The sequence below is a fragment of the Branchiostoma lanceolatum genome, chromosome 17 (assembly GCF_035083965.1).
Source record: "Branchiostoma lanceolatum isolate klBraLanc5 chromosome 17, klBraLanc5.hap2, whole genome shotgun sequence".
Lineage (NCBI taxonomy): Eukaryota > Metazoa > Chordata > Leptocardii > Amphioxiformes > Branchiostomatidae > Branchiostoma > Branchiostoma lanceolatum.
The window spans coordinates 14911546-14930739 of NC_089738.1; the positions used below are offsets into that span (position 1 = coordinate 14911546).

The 19194-nt window shown below is 42.4% G+C and overlaps 3 protein-coding genes across 19 annotated transcripts in view; all 3 read right to left on the reverse strand.

The window, feature by feature from the left end:
- Positions 1 to 4986: 4986 nt before the first annotated feature.
- LOC136422465 (crystal protein-like) lies at positions 4987 to 5988 on the reverse strand. Its single transcript, XM_066410238.1, has one exon. It carries the CDS (start codon positions 5986 to 5988, stop codon positions 4987 to 4989), a length of 1002 nt encoding a protein of 333 aa, XP_066266335.1.
- Positions 5989 to 9378: 3390 nt separating this feature from the next.
- On the reverse strand, positions 9379 to 10947 carry LOC136422466 (crystal protein-like). Its single transcript, XM_066410239.1, has one exon. It carries the CDS (start codon positions 10945 to 10947, stop codon positions 9379 to 9381), a length of 1569 nt encoding a protein of 522 aa, XP_066266336.1.
- A 2021-nt stretch (positions 10948 to 12968) lies between these two features.
- LOC136423227 (serine/threonine-protein kinase PAK 3-like) overlaps positions 12969 to 19194 on the reverse strand; it is a 39899-nt gene continuing 33673 nt past the window's right edge. For 12 of the 17 annotated variants that reach the window (XM_066411315.1, XM_066411314.1, XM_066411329.1 and 9 more), the window contains 4 exons: positions 17359 to 17555; positions 16717 to 16854; positions 15543 to 15625; positions 12969 to 14144 (listed from right to left, as the gene is read on the reverse strand). In XM_066411315.1, the coding sequence (XP_066267412.1) occupies positions 15545 to 15625; positions 16717 to 16854; positions 17359 to 17555 (416 nt within the window). In that variant the 3' untranslated portion in view covers positions 12969 to 14144; positions 15543 to 15544. The remainder of the gene's footprint in view (positions 14145 to 15542; positions 15626 to 16716; positions 16855 to 17358; positions 17556 to 19194) is intronic. The other 5 variants (XM_066411319.1, XM_066411318.1, XM_066411331.1 and 2 more) reach the window with 1 other exon arrangement.

A 19194-nucleotide genomic window follows, 5' to 3' on the forward strand; every position in this document is an offset into this window, starting at 1 on the left:
CTTTATCACCCATTTCCGTCGCGATTCCCCCTACGTTTATGTGCCGTTCACACAGCTTGAAAGGTTACCTAAAGCTATACCTTTCCTCGGTATTTCCGTGACCTTTTTACGACCTTAGCGTGCTACAAACGTGGTATCTGCAAGGCGTAAAGGCGTCGTTATGGACAATCTTTAGTACGTTCAGGTACGTTTCTGCACTTCTTCACGTGTATTTACGCGAATATTCGACGCGTGAAGGCGTCGTTAAGGACAATTTTTCCGTCCGTTCCAAGACGGAAAGTGTTAGCTTATTGAGACCTTTCCGTACCATTTCGTCCATCTTTATCACCCATTTCCGTCACGATTCTCCTTACGTTTATGTGCCGTTCACACAGCTTGAAAGGGTACCTAAAGCTGTACCTTTCCTCGGGCTTTCCGTGACCTTTTTAAGACCTTAACGTGCTACAAACGTGCTATCTGCAAGGCGTAAAGGCGTCGTCATGGACAATCTTTCCGTACCTTTACGGAAGATCCAACACGGAAAGACATTTAATTCCGTAATCTTTCGTACATCTTTATAATCTATTTCCGTCACGATTTCCCTACGTTCATGTGCCGTTCACGCAGCCTAAGGACTACCTAAAGCTATACCTTTCCTGGTGTTTTCCGTAGCCTTTTTATGAGCTTAACGTGCTAAAAACACGAGCTTAACGTGCTAAAAACACGAGCTTAACGTGCTAAAACGTAGTCTCTACAATAAGTTTCCTTTTCATTACACAGTATCTAATTTAATCCTTTACGACGACTTAACTTGCTACGGATGGCTTAAACATTCCGAAACCTTACATAGACAAGTAAATATGAATATGAAAGGCAACAGGGCCGATAAAAGTTAAGAACAATTTATTTCAAAGATGATAATACTGCATAAAAACGTGTTACACCATTATAGCGAGACCCCTCCCCTTCTTTACAAATATACACATACAAAATGGAATAAATTATTTCTTACATATGGACTACCAGTTTCATCTTAAAAAAATGTCACCTTATACCAAACATTGATAAACTATTCAGGCTATTCCTTACCCCAACTACTGACTATTACAATGTACTTCCAAGTTCCAACCCTAGCTAACTATTACATCGACACCAAAACGTAACCCCTAACACTAACTTTTCTTCCCTCCCGTATCTTATTAACCTGGATGCCAGACCCCTAAACTCTAAAATATCTTTCGTGACTATAGATATTTCAGAGTTTGGGGGTCTGGCATTCAGGCTAGTATCTTATTAGCCTCTACCAGGCTCCGCGGATCGCTAGGAAAATAGTAGAAATTGGCCAAATAGAGTGAATAGTAGTAATACAATCATTTCGGGTTGAATAACACTTACTAGGTACTTGCGGTTTCGTCATCAGTCGTTATATTCTAACTTGTACTTGACGCGGTCAACGAGGGATCCGAATCTCACATTGTCGGTAAATTCTCCCTTCACCATTTTGCGCCATTTCCAAGTCCACGATTCCGGTCCCAGTGTTGGGCGAGTCGCCAGGAATAGTTCCTATCAAGACAGGTAGAAAGGTTCCGATTTCACTCACGCCGTTGTTTAACCGTTGTCTCCACTGGTACCGGGTGGATTAGGAGATACAACAAAGTAATGATTTTCCCGTCCCGAATCGCGTGCCCGCATGCCCCGTTCAGCATCTCCATCCTACTCCGGATCCGTTTCACCAAAATCTCCTTGGTTTCACCTAGGAAGTATAATCCTATGAAACCGCCTTGGTTTCACCAAGTTGTACAGACTGATGTCCTTGTCCCAGCTTTACAATTTTCCGTCCGGGTTCCGGGTGGTAAGAACAACGTCGTGGTCATAACTTGTGGGTTGAAACGACTGAGTTCAAACTTCCTTCATGAGCTGTCTTCGCTGTAAAAAATCTCTGTCTCTGGGATATACGGTTAGTTTGAAAAAGCCACCCTTGTCTGTCATTGGGTAATGCCCTGTCACATGGCATTCCGCTAGTAAATATGGAGATGTTTCATTACCATCTCAACGTACCGCCCCAGCTTGTTTACGACTTCACACTGTATAAATTTGCAGTTGAAAAGCAGACGTCCTTGCGTTACGCTTTTGCCCCGAAACACAACAACACTCGTGAGCGACAATAGAAAATACTGTTAGTCTGTTAATCTTTCTAGAAGTTACTTATACATGTAGATTATAAAAAGGAAAACTGCGTGAGAACACGCGTTATTTGATGATCTTTGATACAAAACAAGGAACAAAAATACACAAATCTGCAAAATGTGCCGGCCGCGCTGTCTCGATCCGCGGACTGGGCGAATTTGTTCGGTGGCCAAAGACAGTATGCCCGCCGACCTATAGATTAGCAATCCGGGGGAGTTGTTAGCTCAATGTTCCACGCTGTTTTCTAAAACTGAGAGCACCGTAAACCCAGCCTAAAGATAACAGAAGAATATCGGAAAGGTAGAAATAACTGCGAGGATAAACGCTCGCTTTCCGACAGCTTTTCTCTACCTAAACAGAAGAGTGGGTTATGTAAACTGAGTCTATATGTAACGGAAGGATATCGGAAAGGTAGAAATAACTGGGGGGAAAACGACCGCTTTCCGACAGCTTTTCTCTACCTAAACATAAAAGGGGGGAGTTCTCCCCCCTTCTATGTAAACCGATCCTATATGTAACGGAAGGATATCGGAAAGGTAAAAAAAACTGCGAGGATAAACGCCCGCTTTCAGACAGCTTTTCTCTACCTTAACATAAAAGGGGGGAGGTCTCCCCCTTCTATGTAAACCGATCCTATATGTAACGGAAGAATATCGGAAAGGTAGAAATAACTGCGAGGGAAAACGCTCGCTTTTCGACAGCTTTTCTCTACCTTAATATAAAAGGGGGGAGGTCTCCCCCTTCTATGTAAACCGATCCTATATGTAACGGAAGGATATCGGAAAGGTAAAAATAACTGCGAGGATAAACGCTCGCTTTCCGACAGCTTTTCTCTCAATATAAAAGGGGGGAGGTCTCCCCCCTTCTATGTAAACCAAGCCTAAAGGTAACGGAAGGATATTGGAAAGGTAAAAATACTGCGAGGGAAAACGCCCGCTTTCCGGAAGCTTTTCTCTACCTAAACATAAGAGTGGGTTATGTAAACCGAGCCTGTATGTAACGGAAGGATATCGGAAAGGTAGAAATAACTGCGAGGGAAAATGTCCGCTTTCCGACAGCCTTTCTCTACCTAAACATAAAAGGGGGTTACGCAAACCGAGCCTATATGTAACGGAAGAATATCAGAAAGGTAGAAATAACTGCGAGGAAAACGCCCGCTTTCCGACAGCATTTCTCTACCTAAACATAAAAGGAGGGAGGTCTCCCCCTTCCACGTGTATGTAAACCGAGTCTATATGTAACGGAAGAATATCGAAAAGGTTGAAATAACTGCGAGGGAAAACGCTCGCTTTCCGACAGCTTTAATTTACCTAAACATAAAAGGGGGGAGGTCTCCCCCCTTCTATGTAAACCGAACTTATATGTAACGTAAGGATATCGGAAAGGTAGAAATAACTGCGAGGAAAACGCCCGCTTTCAGGCAGCTTTTCTCTACCTAAACATAAAAGGGGGGAGGTCTCCCCCCTTCTATGTAAACCGAGCCTATATGTAACGGAAGGATATCGGAAAGGTAGAAATAACTGCAAGGGAAAACGTCGGCTTTCCGACAGCTTTTCTCTACCTAAACATAAGAGTGGGTTATGTAAACCGAGCCTATATGTAACGGAAGGATATCGGAAAGGTAGAAATAACTGCGAGGGAAAACGCCCGCTTTCCGACAGATTTTCTCTACCTTAACATAAAAGGAGGGAGGTCTCCCCCCTTCTATGCAAACCGAACCTATATGTAACGGAAGGATATCGGAAAGGTAGAAATAACTGCGAGGGAAAACGCCCGCTTTCAGACAGCTTTAATCTACCTAAACATAAAAGGGGGGAGGTCTCCCCCCTTCTTTGTGAACCGACCCTATATGTAACGGAAGGATATCGGAAAGGTAGAAATAACTGCGAGGTAAAAGGCCCGCTTTTCGGCAGCATTTCTCTACCTAAACATAAGAGTGGGTTACGCAAACCGAGCATATATGTAACGGAAGAATATCAGAAAGGTAGAAATAACTGCGAGGGAAAACGCTCGCTTTCCGACAGCATTTCCCTACCTGAACATAAAAGGGGGGAGGTCTCCCCCTTCTATGTAAACCGAACTTATATGTAACGTAAGGATATCGGAAAGGTAGAAATAACTGCGAGGAAAACGCCCGCTTTCAGGCAGCTTTTCTCTACCTAAACATAAAAGGGGGGAGGTCTCCCCCCTTCTATGTAAACCGAGCCTATATGTAACGGAAGGATATCGGAAAGGTAGAAATAACTGCAAGGGAAAACGTCGGCTTTCCGACAGCTTTTCTCTACCTAAACATAAAAGGGGGAAAATACCTAAGAATATAACTGCTGTTTTTTGTAAGCTGTAGCATAAACACGGATAAAAGAAGATCAACTCAGACGAAGACAGGTATGGACTGTATGTCTAATTTTGCCACAAAGTAGACGTACAATGTGCGTGCACATGCGTGGTGCGTTGTTTAAAAAAACTGTAACAGAAATGACTTAAGCGGGATCGGTGTTTACTGCAAATGGGTGTATCTTAAAGATCGAAGACCGTTTCGGGTATATCAGCTATTCTCCAAGATTTTGAAAATTGAGGCACTATTAGTCCCCAGGAGAGAATATATCTGCTTGGAGAATATATTGGTTACTGATGTACCATAATGTTTCATCTATACGATGTATATAAGGATGCTTAAAGTCCATGGAAAGATATAGTATGCATTTCATTCATGTTAACGAACGCGGAAAGGTTGCGGAAAGCTCAAATCTTACTTTCAGCGGCATTAACGGCCCCGTAAACTCTGCTGAAATATTTTCCGAACTTTAATTCTTGTTTCCGTCATTCGGAAAGTTTGCTTAAATATTCGATTTCGTGCTGTGGTCGATAAACGAAAAGTATGGCTTCTTCCGAGGTAGTGCCTATGATGAACGGTTTGGACTGAAAATGTCCCTTGGCAAAACTGTCCACTGTGGCACCAGGCACGAGGTTACCGTCCACAGTGGGTCCCCACTTCATTGCCGCCTCTAGTGGGCGATATGGATTCGAAAAGAACGTCCTCATTCTATTAACCCCTGCCTGAAGAGCGCTCGAGTTTTTGGAACGAAGACACTTCATGTCCCCGTGCGAACAGTTCAGTTTCTCAGCGAGGTGTTCTCCGAGGCGAAGCGCCTCCCAACGGCTTTTATGAGGAATGGTAGAAGGCACGCTCAACATGATGGCTTGTTGGAATAAGTCGGCAAACTTCGGGTTGATCAGAAGTGTGGCAACTGAATCGGACCCCGCGCTTTGTCCGAAAACGGTCACACGGTTTTTGTCTCCGCCGAAGCTCCCGATGTTTTCCTTGACCCACCGTAAAGCTAAGACCTGGTCAAGCAGGCCGTAGTTGCCTGTGGCCGCGTCGTCTCCATGACCAGCCACCAGGTAGCCAAACGCAGCCAGTCTGTAGTTGAAGGTGACCACAATGGTGTTGGTCTTGTTGGCAAGGAACCGTCCGTCGTAAACGTAGGCGGAACCGCTGCCGGCCACATAATGTCCACCGTAGATCCAGAACAAAATCGGCAGTTTAACAGCAGCGGTTGAGTTGATGATTTTCCGTGGGGCAAAGATGTTTAGATAGAGGCAATCTTCACTCACTTTTCTATCCCGGGGACGTTCGAAATGGGGATCGCCGTGGCCCGGCTTGCAACCGCTTTCGTAGCAGCCGGGGCCAGGTACGGTCCCGTCGCGAACGTTGGGTGCCCAGGACCGGTTGTAGGGCCGCGGGGGCTTCCAGCGGAGCTCTCCCACCGGCGGCTCTCCGAACGGAAGACCGAAAAAGATGACCCCTTCCTCCACATACATCCCTCTTACGGCTCCGTACTGTGTTTTAACAATCGGCTCATCTACTTCAACAGGAAATGCCATGCAACCGACTGTTAAAAGAAACAGGTTGAGAATCACCAGCGATGCCATGGCTCACTAAGTGGTCAGCTCTGACCAGGAGTGGACTGTATTCAGCAAATACTGTATAACTGACCTATAAATCCCAGTCACATGTTGTTTGCTGCATGGTTATTCTTTAGAATGGCTTGTGACCAGTTCTAACCAGTACATGAGCAGACGCTATTTGACCCTCTCTCCGTAGCCGACTCCCTTCATACAAATGACTCTATTTGGCCAATTTGTACTATTGTCCCAGCGACCCGCGGAGACTGGTAGAGGCTAGTTATCTTGTCAATCCCAGTCTCATCCTGTTGTTTGTTGCATGGTTATTCTTTAATAAGTCTAGTGGGTGTGGTGCTTTAAACTTTATCAGCTATAAGGACAAGGAGAACAGAAAAGGCTGCACTGAATTGTTGATGACCATTGGTAAATGATGGAAATTCCATACTACATGTAGTACTTGTGACATATGCAAATTATGCAGAAATTAGCATTTTAAGTCATAAATTATACAAATTAGGCACTTTCTATGATTACTGATGATATTGCTTGGCAAAGGTACTTACTTGGTTTGGGGGTGTTCCACACTTTCATCCTGGAGATGCCCGTCCATTTTCATCTATGTTTATCACTTTGGCTGCTCACCCTTCATAGCTACATTTGTCGTCTTCTATTTCCAAAAGATTCAATTTGGGCGTTTCTAACTGTCACTTTAATACTGATGGTCATATGTACTGTAAATCTTTAAATATTCGAGGTAGTAGTAGTTTTACGTATGATCGCGTTTTCCGCTGTGTGAGCTATAGCCACAAACTCACATCAAACTTAAAACATGTGATATATTTCACTAATGTACTACTGTATTGTTGTAACTGCAAACTAAAATGCCATCAGGACATGGGTTATATGCTAAAAATACCATCATTATGCCTCAGAATGTCCAATTATGCATGCAAGATACATGGACAAGAACTGAAAATCGTCTTGCATCTGACCTGCAATCTAGAAGTGCACGTAAAGTAGATCTCACATAGACTTGCTGAGTAAAATAGACATCATAAAGACTTGCAGAGTAAAATAGACATCATATAGACTTGCCGAGTAAAGTAGACATCATATAGACTTGCCGACTAAAACAGACATCACTCCTGAGCAGGGCTGTCTCCAGAACCCGTCCCTCTGTCCCAGGAGGGAAATTTGCTTGCTGAGACAAAAAGATACACCCCCTCCTTCCACAAAATTCAAACTTTGTGACATGAAATTGATGAAAACGTCTTCTCTCCAGGTTAAAAGAACTGATTAAATAAGGACAGTTAACAACTTGGGCTCCCAAAGAATAAGTGTTACGGAAAAAAAGATAAAGCTGGATACAGCCCTGCTCCTGAGTGTTAATGGGATTATAAAGTCCCAAAATACCGTCATCATGCCTCAGAATGTTCATTTATGCCTGCAAAATACATGGACGAGAAATGAAAATCATCTTCCATCTGATCTGCAATCTATGAGTACACGTAAAGTAGATCTCATATAGACTTGCCGACTAAAATAGACATCCTATTGACTTGCTGATCTCTACTTAGTCTTTGTAAAAGTTACGCACAATTGTAGTACATATCAGAGGCTAGATAACCAGCATGACTGTAGAACTTTAACCTGTTTTTTGGAATAGTACTAATAGTACTACTGACGGACAAACTATTATGAAAATTCTTTCTTTCCCTCTCGTTAGCTATTTTCATATACAGTGTAATACATGTACTCTTTAGCTATCTTCATATACAGTGTAATACATGTACTCTTTAGCTATCTTCAGATACAGTGTAATACATGTACTCTTTATCTATCTTCAAATACAGTGTAATGCATGTACTCTTTAGCTATCTTCAGATACAGTGTAATACATGTACTCTTTAGCTATCTTTAGATACAGTGTAATACATGTACTCTTTAGCTATCTTCAGATACAGTGTAATACATGTACTCTTTAGCTATCTTCAGATACAGTGTAATACATGTACTCTTAATTTACTACTCAAATGGTCTGTTTGTTGTCAAGACCACAAATGAGGGAGACATCCTGTGGAGCTAGTATAAAGATTTGCAGGGGCGACAAGAGGGTTGCAATCTATGGCTTTTCATTTATTTTTGATCGTTGTATTGGGTATGAATTGTCAGGGTAAAAATGTAACTTTTATAAAACATGACTTTTGGAGTTTTATAGGCCACTAGCTTTGGCATATAACACTTTTAGCATCACAGTTAATAGCCGTTTGATATTTACGCTTAGAAACCACAGCTATTGGCATTGCGGTCGGTAGGAAGATATGCCATCATGCCTGTCCTTGGTGCTGAACGCCATCCAACACAACATCCAAAGCATAGCCCCATGAGCCCAGTGTACCAACACTATGTTTACCTGACCTGGGGTCAGTTTCTGTAACGTCTTTAGTGTTTTGATGGAATTTTACGCATTTTGAGGTTTAAAATGTGGAAGGGTAATCCCGAGCCAGCAGAGACAGACCCATTGCCGAGGTTGTGCAAAAGCGACCTCTGGCGCCAGTTGCACGATCCACGTTTGCATGTACTGTTGACACATGCGAATCATTCGGAAGATTGTGCGAGATAACATTATGCTCACTACATGTAGTGTTATCTCTCAACTGTTTATTTTAAACAATCATTGACAGCTGTTTCAACAGAATTCAACTTTTAACCTTTCCAGCGGGGCCTATTTTTATTCTAGTCAACTTTTAACCTGTCTAGGGTGACCTACTTTTCGTTAGTCAATGTGCTAGAGCCCGGTAGAGCCTCACTGTATTTCCTGGAGTACGGAATATAGCGGAGATAACCTTTACCAGATTGCAATGAGGGAAACGAGTTCTGGAGAACAAGTAGCAATTAAAATCATCTTTATTGTGTTTAGAACAAACGACCAGCACAAGACGAGTCATTGAACAATCCAAAGACAGTCACTTTTCTGGATCAAAACACCCAGGGGGCGGTAGGTAAAAGTAAGGAGATATATAAACCATATGCATCGGACAGTCCAGACAATGAAAATGCTTTAGAATTCTTTAAACCGAGCTAGTGTAAATGAAATGGGAAATAAACAAACTGGCATATTGTACTGATCGTCTATTGCTGTTTCATGTCCTATTAGATTACAACTTGAGACCAGTTCCGAGGATTTTCCCCAGCTAGATAGCTGTAAGGAGTTCCTCCCTAGTTAGTTCATATCTTGTAGCCAAGGTTGTAAAACAAAGGCTGTACAGAAAACGTGCCATGTTGCTAAACAGCTCTGTCTAATCCCTACAGATTGTACACGTCCATTCTGTCCCAAAAGTCGCATTTGTCCTTCCGATAGTCCTGTATCAGGGTGGTGTGGGGGGTACTGATGTTCAGGCAAGTAAAATTCCCTTCTTTGTTGTACTTCGGCCAAGTGGTGGCCGCTGGAATCCCGGTAGTTTTGGCGGTGTCTCGGCCAGGTTTGTTCGGGTCCCCGGTGTGCGCGAAGTTGCCGTAGTAGTACGCCATGGTGTCCGCCATTATCTGTTCCTCAGCGGTCATGGTCACGTTGGTCTCAGGTAGCTTTGTCGTCTGAAACACGAAGGGCACGTCTTCTGCATGGCACACGTGTCCGTTACAAAACTTCTGGCTGTCCCAAAAGTGTGGGAAGGACCAAACGTGATCGAACACATACAGCCATACGTTGGTGTTTCCCCCTTTTAGGGCGCTCCGAATGATGTGACGAGTCGGGCACTTGAAGACCCAGTCTGTGACGACAGATGACAGAAGAGGGCGGTAGTCGGAAGAGGGTTCTTCGATATGATATTCTTTTGCGACGTCTGCTGCCTTAAGATGGACAAATTCTGCATAGATTTCATACAACGTAACCCTTGACAACGACTTTTTATAAAGTTGATAAACGAAAAGTATGGCTTCTTCCGAGGTAGTGCCTATGATGAACGGTTTTGACTGAAAATGTCCCTTGGCAAAACTGTCCACTGTAGCACCAGGCACGAGGTTACCGTCTACAGTGGGTCCCCACTTCATTCCCGCCTCTAGTGGACGATATGGATTCGAAAAGAACGTCCCCATTCTATTAACCCCTGCCTGAAGAGCGCTGGAGTTTTGGGAACGAAGACACTTCATGTCCCCGTGCGAACAGTTCAGTTTCTCAGCGAGGTGTTCTCCGAGGCGAAGCGCCTCCCAACGGCTTTTATGAGGAATGGTAGAAGGTACGCTCAACATGATGGCTTGTTGGAATAAGTCGGCAAACTTTGGGTTGATCAGAAGTGTGGCAACTGAATCGGACCCCGCGCTTTGTCCGAAAACGGTCACGCGGTTTTTGTCTCCGCCGAAGCTCCCGATGTTTTCCTTGACCCACCGTAAAGCTGCGATCTGGTCAAGCAGGCCGTAGTTGCCTGTGGCCGCGTCGTCTCCTTGACCAGCCACTAGGTAGCCAAACGCAGCCAGTCTGTAGTTGAAGGTGACCACAATGGTGTTGGTCTTGTTAGCAAGGAACCGTCCGTCGTAAGCGTATGCAGAACCGCTGCCGGTAATATATGTTCCACCGTAGATCCAGAACAAAATCGGCAGTTTAGCAGCAGCGGTCGAGTTGAGGATTTTCCGTGGGGCAAATATGTTGAGATAGAGGCAATCTTCACTCACTTTTCTATCCCGGGGACATTCGAAATGGGGATCGCCGTGGCCCGGCTGGCAACCACGTCGGTAGCAACCGGGGCCAGGTACGGTCCCGTCGCGAACGTTGGGTGCCCAGGACCGGTTGTATGACCGCGGCGGCCTCCAGCGGAGCTCTCCCACCGGCGGCTCTCCGAACGGAAGACCGAAAAAGATGACCCCTTCCTCCACATACATCCCTCTTACGGCTCCGTACTGTGTTTTAACAATCGGCTCATCTACCTCAACAGGGAATGCCATGCAACCGACTGTTAAAAGAAACAGGTTTAGAACCACCAGCGATGCCATGGCTCACTTAGTGGTCAGCTCTGACCAGGAGTGGACTGTACATAAGCAAACACAACTGACCTATAAATCCCAGTCACATATTGTTTGCTGCATGGTTATTCTTTATAATGGCTTGTGACCAGTTCTAACCAGTACATCAGCAGACACTATTTGACCCTCTCTCCGTAGCCGACTCCCTTCATACAAATGACTCTATTTGGCCAATTTCTACTATTGTTCCAGCGACCCGCGGAGACTGGTAGAGGCTAGTTATCTTGTCAATCCCAGTCTCATCATGTTGTTTGTTGCATGGTTATTCTTTTATAAGTCTAGTGGGTGTGGTGCTTTGAACGTTATCCGCTATGAGGACAAGGAGAACTGAAAAGGCTGCACTGAATCATTGATGACCATTTGGTAAATAATGGAAATTTCATACTAGTAATTGTGACATATGCAAATTATGCAGAAATTAGCATTTTAAGTCATAAATTATACAAATTAGGCACTTTCTATGATTACTGATGATATTGCTTGGCAAAGGTACTTACTTGGTTTGGGGGTGTTCCACACTTTCATCCTGGAGATGCCTGTCTATTTTCATCATGTTTTATCACTTTGGCTGCTAACCCTTCATAGCTACATTTGTCGTCTTCTATTTCCAAAAGATTCAATTTGAGCGTTTCTAACTGTCACTTTAATACTGATGGTCATGTGTACTTTAAATCTTTGAATATTCGAGGTAGTAGTAGTTTTACGTATGTTCGCGTTTTCCGCTGTGTGAGCTATAGCCACAAACACACATCAAACCTAGAACATGTGATATATTTCACTAATCATGTCCTACTGTATTGTTTTAACTGCAGACTAAAATGCCTCTTTTTCCCACACTGACGAAATGGAGTCCCTGCGAACTTCTGTAAAACGGCTCACAGTATACTGTCACTGCCAAACTGTTCACAATGCCGTCAAACAATCTTTGCAAACACACGCATTAGCACACACACAAGCTCTGCTCTAATCTCCAAGCAGATATAACGGTGACAAAGACAGTATCTAAAAAAAGAGTTTTGTATCCTATCCGCCTTGGGTGACGACAAAAAATTCGAAATTCCTTTGCCAGTTGGATACGGGCTTATAGCTTAAGATCTGCTTGGAGATTAGCTTTGCATGTCAATCAATATCCAGTCTTACATGTCACTGACACTCATCTGGACAAGGAACAGAGTAACAAACCGAACCACTTTTAATACTCTCCAATGTACATGATGACACATGTAAACTACTCCTCAGCGGCCACACGGTGAGTAAGAACAGTGCAGCCCGTGTTGATGATAAATAACCATACGGTTGGCAAACTTCATCCAGATTTTCAGTAATGGCATTAGAAGCAAAGGTGGGAAATCAAGAGATGCATAATGGAGTCAATTAATATTTCACAAATGTTACCACTCCTGGGTTTTTGAGGAGAGCCAAGATGATATGCCATTTTGCAAACATGTACTTATTATATTCTTTTCATGTTAATAATTATTAAAATTTTTCTCCACTTGGGCTTGTCCATAACATTGGGCCCAAAAATGATTTTTTTCAACAATTTTGAAACCAAGATAATCTGATTAAGACTTAAGATTACATGATATCATTCTGTTCTACTTCTGACATAAAATTGCTGCAATCCCAGAATTTAGTATGAAACAACACCCTGGCTTGCTTATCAAAGACACTACTGCATGACTGTTTAGTTATGCCACCTTGCAGGAAAGCTGGGCAGTGCAGCTCAAACTGTTTCACCATCAACCAGGGCAGTGTTGGCTTGATCCACTTGGCATATCACAAAAATATGAAATTAACTCTTTCTCAGCATCGTGCATAACTGTAGTTATGCCAAAAAGTATCATGACGACTAAAACAAATACCCAAATGCAGGCAGGTTCACTCGACAATTTGTTATTTCACCAAAGTTTGACATACGTGTAAAAAAAGTGGTCTCTATTACATGTATGCTTAATGCTCTAAGATAATCAAACCCCTCCGTTGCTACCCTCTTACGATTTGTCTTGACTTAATTACCAGTGTTACAAGACTCCATATAGAAGAGGTACACATCAATGTCATCTTGCCCTGCTACAGGGCATTATAATTATCATTATAGTATACGTCAGGCTAATTATCATTCCAGGTCATTATTACACCGGTCTAGGGCATTATCACATCAGTCTAGGGTATTATCACGATATCGACATTGCTAGTAACAAGAGACCACATTAAGCTCTAGACCATCACCAGAACAATGGGACAGACACGACTGCCACTGAGCACCAACTACGTCTACGATCACCAGTATAGGGACTTCCCATCCAACACTTACAGTAGAGTCATTACAAATATTAGCAAGGAGATCCACACTTGGTGTATCAAAATATACGCATTGCTGTCAACAGGGAATAGCATGTCCAGTATTATACATCATTGATTTGGACTAGATATAGCATGAATTATAAAACATAACCACTACCATACATTAATTACACCGACAATTCCAAGTCCTTACATAGCAATTGGTATGCATTTCATACCCCTATCACATTATATATAGAACGCCATCATAGCATTTTTCTTTTCCCATCAGTTGTTTTTTTGCACAATACAATGTACTTCATTGACTTGATTATTTTTGCATTCCAATAGTACTTAGATGCTGACTATGAAACAGTAGGAATTTCCATCATTATCTTCTTCATTATCATACATCACAAGTATTCAAAGATTGGAAATTCCTCTGGTTGACACAATTCGTTGCAGACATGCAAAGTCATGGCTCCCTGTGTCTACAGGAATGCTGGGATAGAAGCTGGCTTATATACCCATCATGCCTTGCATGGTTAATACATTTGTAAGTTGTAGCATTGCTGCTCCAGTCAATGGCGGTTACCGGAGTCAGTGGATTAGATATTAGAGCTGGACGCCATGGCATGCTGTGCAGGTTGAATTGCATGCTGGGATGCGGGATGTGGCATGCTGGGATACTATCGTCTGGAGGCGTCCTTGGCAGCGAGAATGAGAGGCTGAATGCTGGCGAGAGGCTTGGCTAGCCTCAGGAACGGGTGCTGTTGGGGAGGGCAAAGGACAAGGTTTGCTACTGATCAAACTAGTCTTTTATTCGTTGATGAAGGTTAGACATCCAGGTAATAAGATACGCCAAAAATAATTATTCAAGCAACTGGATAAAATTTTGAAACAGTCAGACATTTCAGACAGCATCTGTGCATCAGTCACTGACGAAAGATAGCGGATGCTGTCTGAAACATCTGACTGTTTCAAAGTTTTATCCAGTTGCTTGAGTAACTATTTTTGGCGTAGTCTTTTATCATCTAAAAAAAAACTTTGCAGATGAATCATAGTCTATTAGTAGCTTCTAGTAACATCAACACTTAACAAATGTACACAATGCAGACATATTCACAAAGTGAAGCAGCAAGAAAACCACACAGGGGTGTTCTTTCAAGCCAGAGACCACAGATTCTCTCTTCTCATCCTGCAGTTGCTTTAGAAATGCTTTTACTTCATTTTCAAAACTATGAAAGACATTTTCTCCGCACATAATGCCTAGCAGAAAATAAAACTGTAGTTCTGATCAAAACATAATGTTAACATGTACAAATGATGAACCTTCACACACACACATTGTGCAGACACTTGAACCACAGTGCTGCAGTGGATGAGAACAGGGTTTACGGTCAGCTGTACCAGAACAACCACACATTAGGCACACATGGAAACATCCCGCTGTACATCTTAACAGACCGCTGTACAATCTTCATACATGTATCATCAAATAACTGGTGGCAGTCCAACTCTCACATCTTTTGACTTCATTTTCTCCTATATTGTAAGTTTTGTTGGAAACTTCTCAAAACAAGGTGTTACATCATTGTTCTGGCACTGCTTATTAACTATCCACTTCTCATCCTCTGCCCTGCAAATAAAATGCTTAAGTTTGATGTTTGCTTTAAAATCAAAGACCATTGTCTAAGCTCAAGAACAGCTAAGATCCATGAGCTCAAGGTTTTAAGTAACAACATCTCACACAGTGAGTCTACCATATGCAACTGGGAACTGGTGGTGGTCAGACAGTATATACTAGTAGCTTTTGTATCAAATTAAGCTAACCCTTCAACAGCTTCATTGATTGTTTAAAGGTTTATACCCATCTCACCCTTTAGCACCTCTTCTCTTCGTTTAAATGCTCCAAAATGCACAGCAATCGGTTCATCAATTTTTCTTTTCAAAGAATTTTGATTCAAGATCGAATGAAAAGTCTGATGAACAATATGGTTTACCAAGACAGTAGACACAATCAGTGGTCAAATTTGATATCTGCTTCCAAAAATGCTTCAAAAAGCTTCAAGCTCCACGACCACCACTTCCCAGCTGCATCTATGGTATGTTTCTGTTCTTCTCTTTACTCTCTCCCATTCCTCCCATCCTGTGCTGTACGTGCTTACGTTTATCTCTGCTGGGCATCTTTAGCAGCGAGAATAAGTGGCCGTAGACTGGCGAGGGGCTTGGCAAGCTTCAGGAATGGGTGCTACAGACACAGAGGGTACAGGAAGGGAGGGGGTGAGAGGGGGCGCAAACATTACATCCAACTGCATAGAAGCCACCATATCATAGGACAAGGACAGGTGTGCGTCATACTGCTGCTGTTGTTGTTGTTGTTACCATGGAAACAGAGCCCCAGTGCTTTTGGCACCAGCAATTTTTGAAACGAGTGACTTTGAGCTATGTTTCAAAGTAAAAATTCTTTGCAGAAAAGCACCCATGATGATAATGTGCTGAGCCGTTGGTCACTGAGAGGCTGTCAATCAGAGAAGAATAGTATGCAGAAATATGCTGCGACAGTATCAACCAACCAACCAATCAATTAAATCACAACGATTTTGAAAGCCCTTTTGTAGAATTACTATAGCATGGAGCCAATGCAAGAAATCAAAATCACTGCATTTTGAAAATCAAAGTCTGCTACATGTAATGTTTTCTGTGATGACTTTACATATTTTGAAACAAAATTTTGTTGCTTGCCCCAAAACAAACAGTATTATGACAGACACACCTCCCTCTACACACCCTATAGGGTAATACAGAAAGGTATCCACAACTCCCTTCAAAAGGATTAATAAAAACGAAAAATCAAAAGGAAACCTTGATGGACGAGAATAATGAAAACCCAAAACATTATTAAAACCACAAACCACAAGAAAAGAAATAAATCATACAATGCAGTGAATTAAGACGATGAGAAAGAATGATTCGCTCACCTGTTTGAAACACATGCACCTGGATCAAATGTCTTTAAAAGAAAACACTAGCGCTACCTGCCTATTCAAAACTAGACTATGTAACATATAAAGCTGTAGAGCATCTTATAGTATACACTTTACCATTCAAGCTGACATTTACTCAAATCATGCAAGAACATCAATTTTGCCTCAGTGCATTGTCACACATATCTGTCATGGATCCAACTTACCTTTGACCCAACCCTCAGGTCACATTGAACTTTGACCTGTACCTGATTCTTGCACATTTGACCTGACCTCCTGGTCTGACCTGTAGACGACAATTAACTTGTACCCAACTACACACATGACCTGACCCCTGACCCGACCCTTGACCTACCTGCAGCATGTCTGTTGCAGAGCCTCTCTTCTCCACATCCATCTCCAAACATGAGGACAGGAAGTCCTTGAACACTGGTGACAGTTTCTCGGGGTGCTGGAGCTCAGGGGTGCCGTTAGTGGCAATCAGGTACAGGGCCTGGTGGGAAGTAGCCACAAGTTTACATAGTGATCATTATGTAGTAAGGTACCTACAATTATCTGAAGCTGTTGTAAACATTTGCTTATTTGCTTAAGGACATTTACAACAAACAGACTGAATACAGTTCAGCTCAAAGTAGCAATTAAGTGGGAATCTTTCTTCATGTCAGGTTTTCATGACTTATCATACAGCCCCAAAGGTTGTGAGCTAGATTAAGATATGAAATCTTTGGCACATTAACTTTGCAGGTAGCCAAACAAACATGGTGCTTTACAACACCTGGATAACTCTTTAGTTTTCTAACCAAAACAGCAGGTGTTCAGACCACCAAGTCAATCAATAGCATATCATCTGCTTTCATGAATATGTTGTGATCAAGATACAAAACCTTTGGCACACCAAGTTTGTAGGTAGATTAACAACCTTACAACACCAATGCAAGTTTTCTAACCCAAACAGCTGCTGCTCAACTCGCGACATTACACTGAAACATAGACTCACCCTCAGAGGGTTCTCATTCAGGTACGGCGGCTCCCCTTCCACCATCTCTATAGCCATGATGCCCAGGGACCAGATGTCCACCTTGGGTCCGTACTGTTTCCGCGTCACCACCTCCGGCGCCATCCAGTACGGGGTTCCCACCATGGTGGAGCGCTTGCTCTGCTCAGGGGTGATCTGGGCGCAGAACCCAAAGTCAGCTGCAAAAAATACCAGCAGTGAAGTTAGTCTGTAAATAGTTTCATCAGGTTGGTGAGTCACTGAATAAAAAGACTCTTTGTACACAACCAAGGCGTTTTGGTGACCATCTGACACCTTCCTCAAGGCATTGCACCGCAGCTATAGCTGTCGCTATATACATGTAGTTGTGAATAAGACACTTGGTTATGTGCAAAGTCTTTTTAATCAGCTTAGTGAGGTACATACTATTTCTGTTATGGTTGATTGTTTGCACACTGAACAAAAACTGTTCCTTTTTATTTGATTCTTTTGTGTTGTTTTTCATTTTTCGTCTGTGATTGGATGCAATTATATCAGTGTTAATACACACTGCTTTCCTATTATGGCATCTCATGTCTATGCCAAAGTAAAGTCTTGATTTTTCCCTTGAAATATTGAGAGGAATCAAAATTAAAACTGTATTACCCAATTGACAACAAAAAAAGGCAATCAGAATTTGTTTTGAAATTCAAACATCAAGAGAAGGAACAACTTTTGTCAAATACACCATAACAGTATGATTTATTTTGACATCCATAATGTAGCAAAAATCAGTTTTCCAGTAGCAACTTGACAGTGTGCATTAACAGTCACCACAATACAGCTTTCTACATTCTGAGTGCATTCTCACATCAATAGATGAAACACATCTTAGAAAGCACCAAATGGTGAAATGTGCAAACAGTACATCAAAGATGGACAGAATACATCTCCAAGAGGCACTTCAACAACCACAAACAAGACAAGAAGCCATGCAAGTCCCAATGTTTTACAACAAAAATCATTTCCAATGAGCTCAAAGCCTTTCCACATGACATGTCGCTGCAACCGTACATGTCAGACTTTCATTTGCAAATGGAAAGTGCGGAACTGGGCACTAACCGACACCTTGGCGCAGGTGAGGGAACTCTGTCTGGGGAAAGTCTGTTACAGAAGAAGACCAGAAACAGGTCATCATGGACTTTAGGACTTATTTTGTAGGAACACTGATCATTTCATCAATTTCATGGACTAAGCATTCTTGCCTTGTTTGTGCTCTTGTTTGCCTCTACTACTTAGGAATGACTGTCAACAATGATATGAACAACAATCAGCATGCCGGTAACCTGAATGTGATCATGAAAGTGTACACAACAGTGAACATCACATGAAAAGCACAGACTGCATTGCTTGACCAAGCATGACTTACTTTGAAACTTACACTGTTCCAAACAGACTCAGCTACAGCTTCTGTTTATCTCCCTGTGTGTGAAGTTTTTCTCCATAGATTCTGGATGCAGGGGACATTTCTGAACCACTACTCACATTTTTGTTTGTCACATATCAGAGGTGACTGACGATTTTCTTCAAAAAAAGGCCTAAGCGTCAAGTTGACAATATGTAAAAATTCCATTACTTGCTATTAAGAAAAAGGTTTGAAGGTTTTATTCCAACAGGTACAAACAATAGAATGATACAGGGTGCCAATCAAAATAAGCAATTAAACCAATAAGAGTTGGAGTGAATTCAGGTCCGTCAAAGTTTTGTATTACAACGTTTTTGTTTCGCAAATTTTGAGGTAGGCAGGGCTATGGTATCTGTTCATTTTGAGAAGATACCATGACCCAACAGGACTAAAAC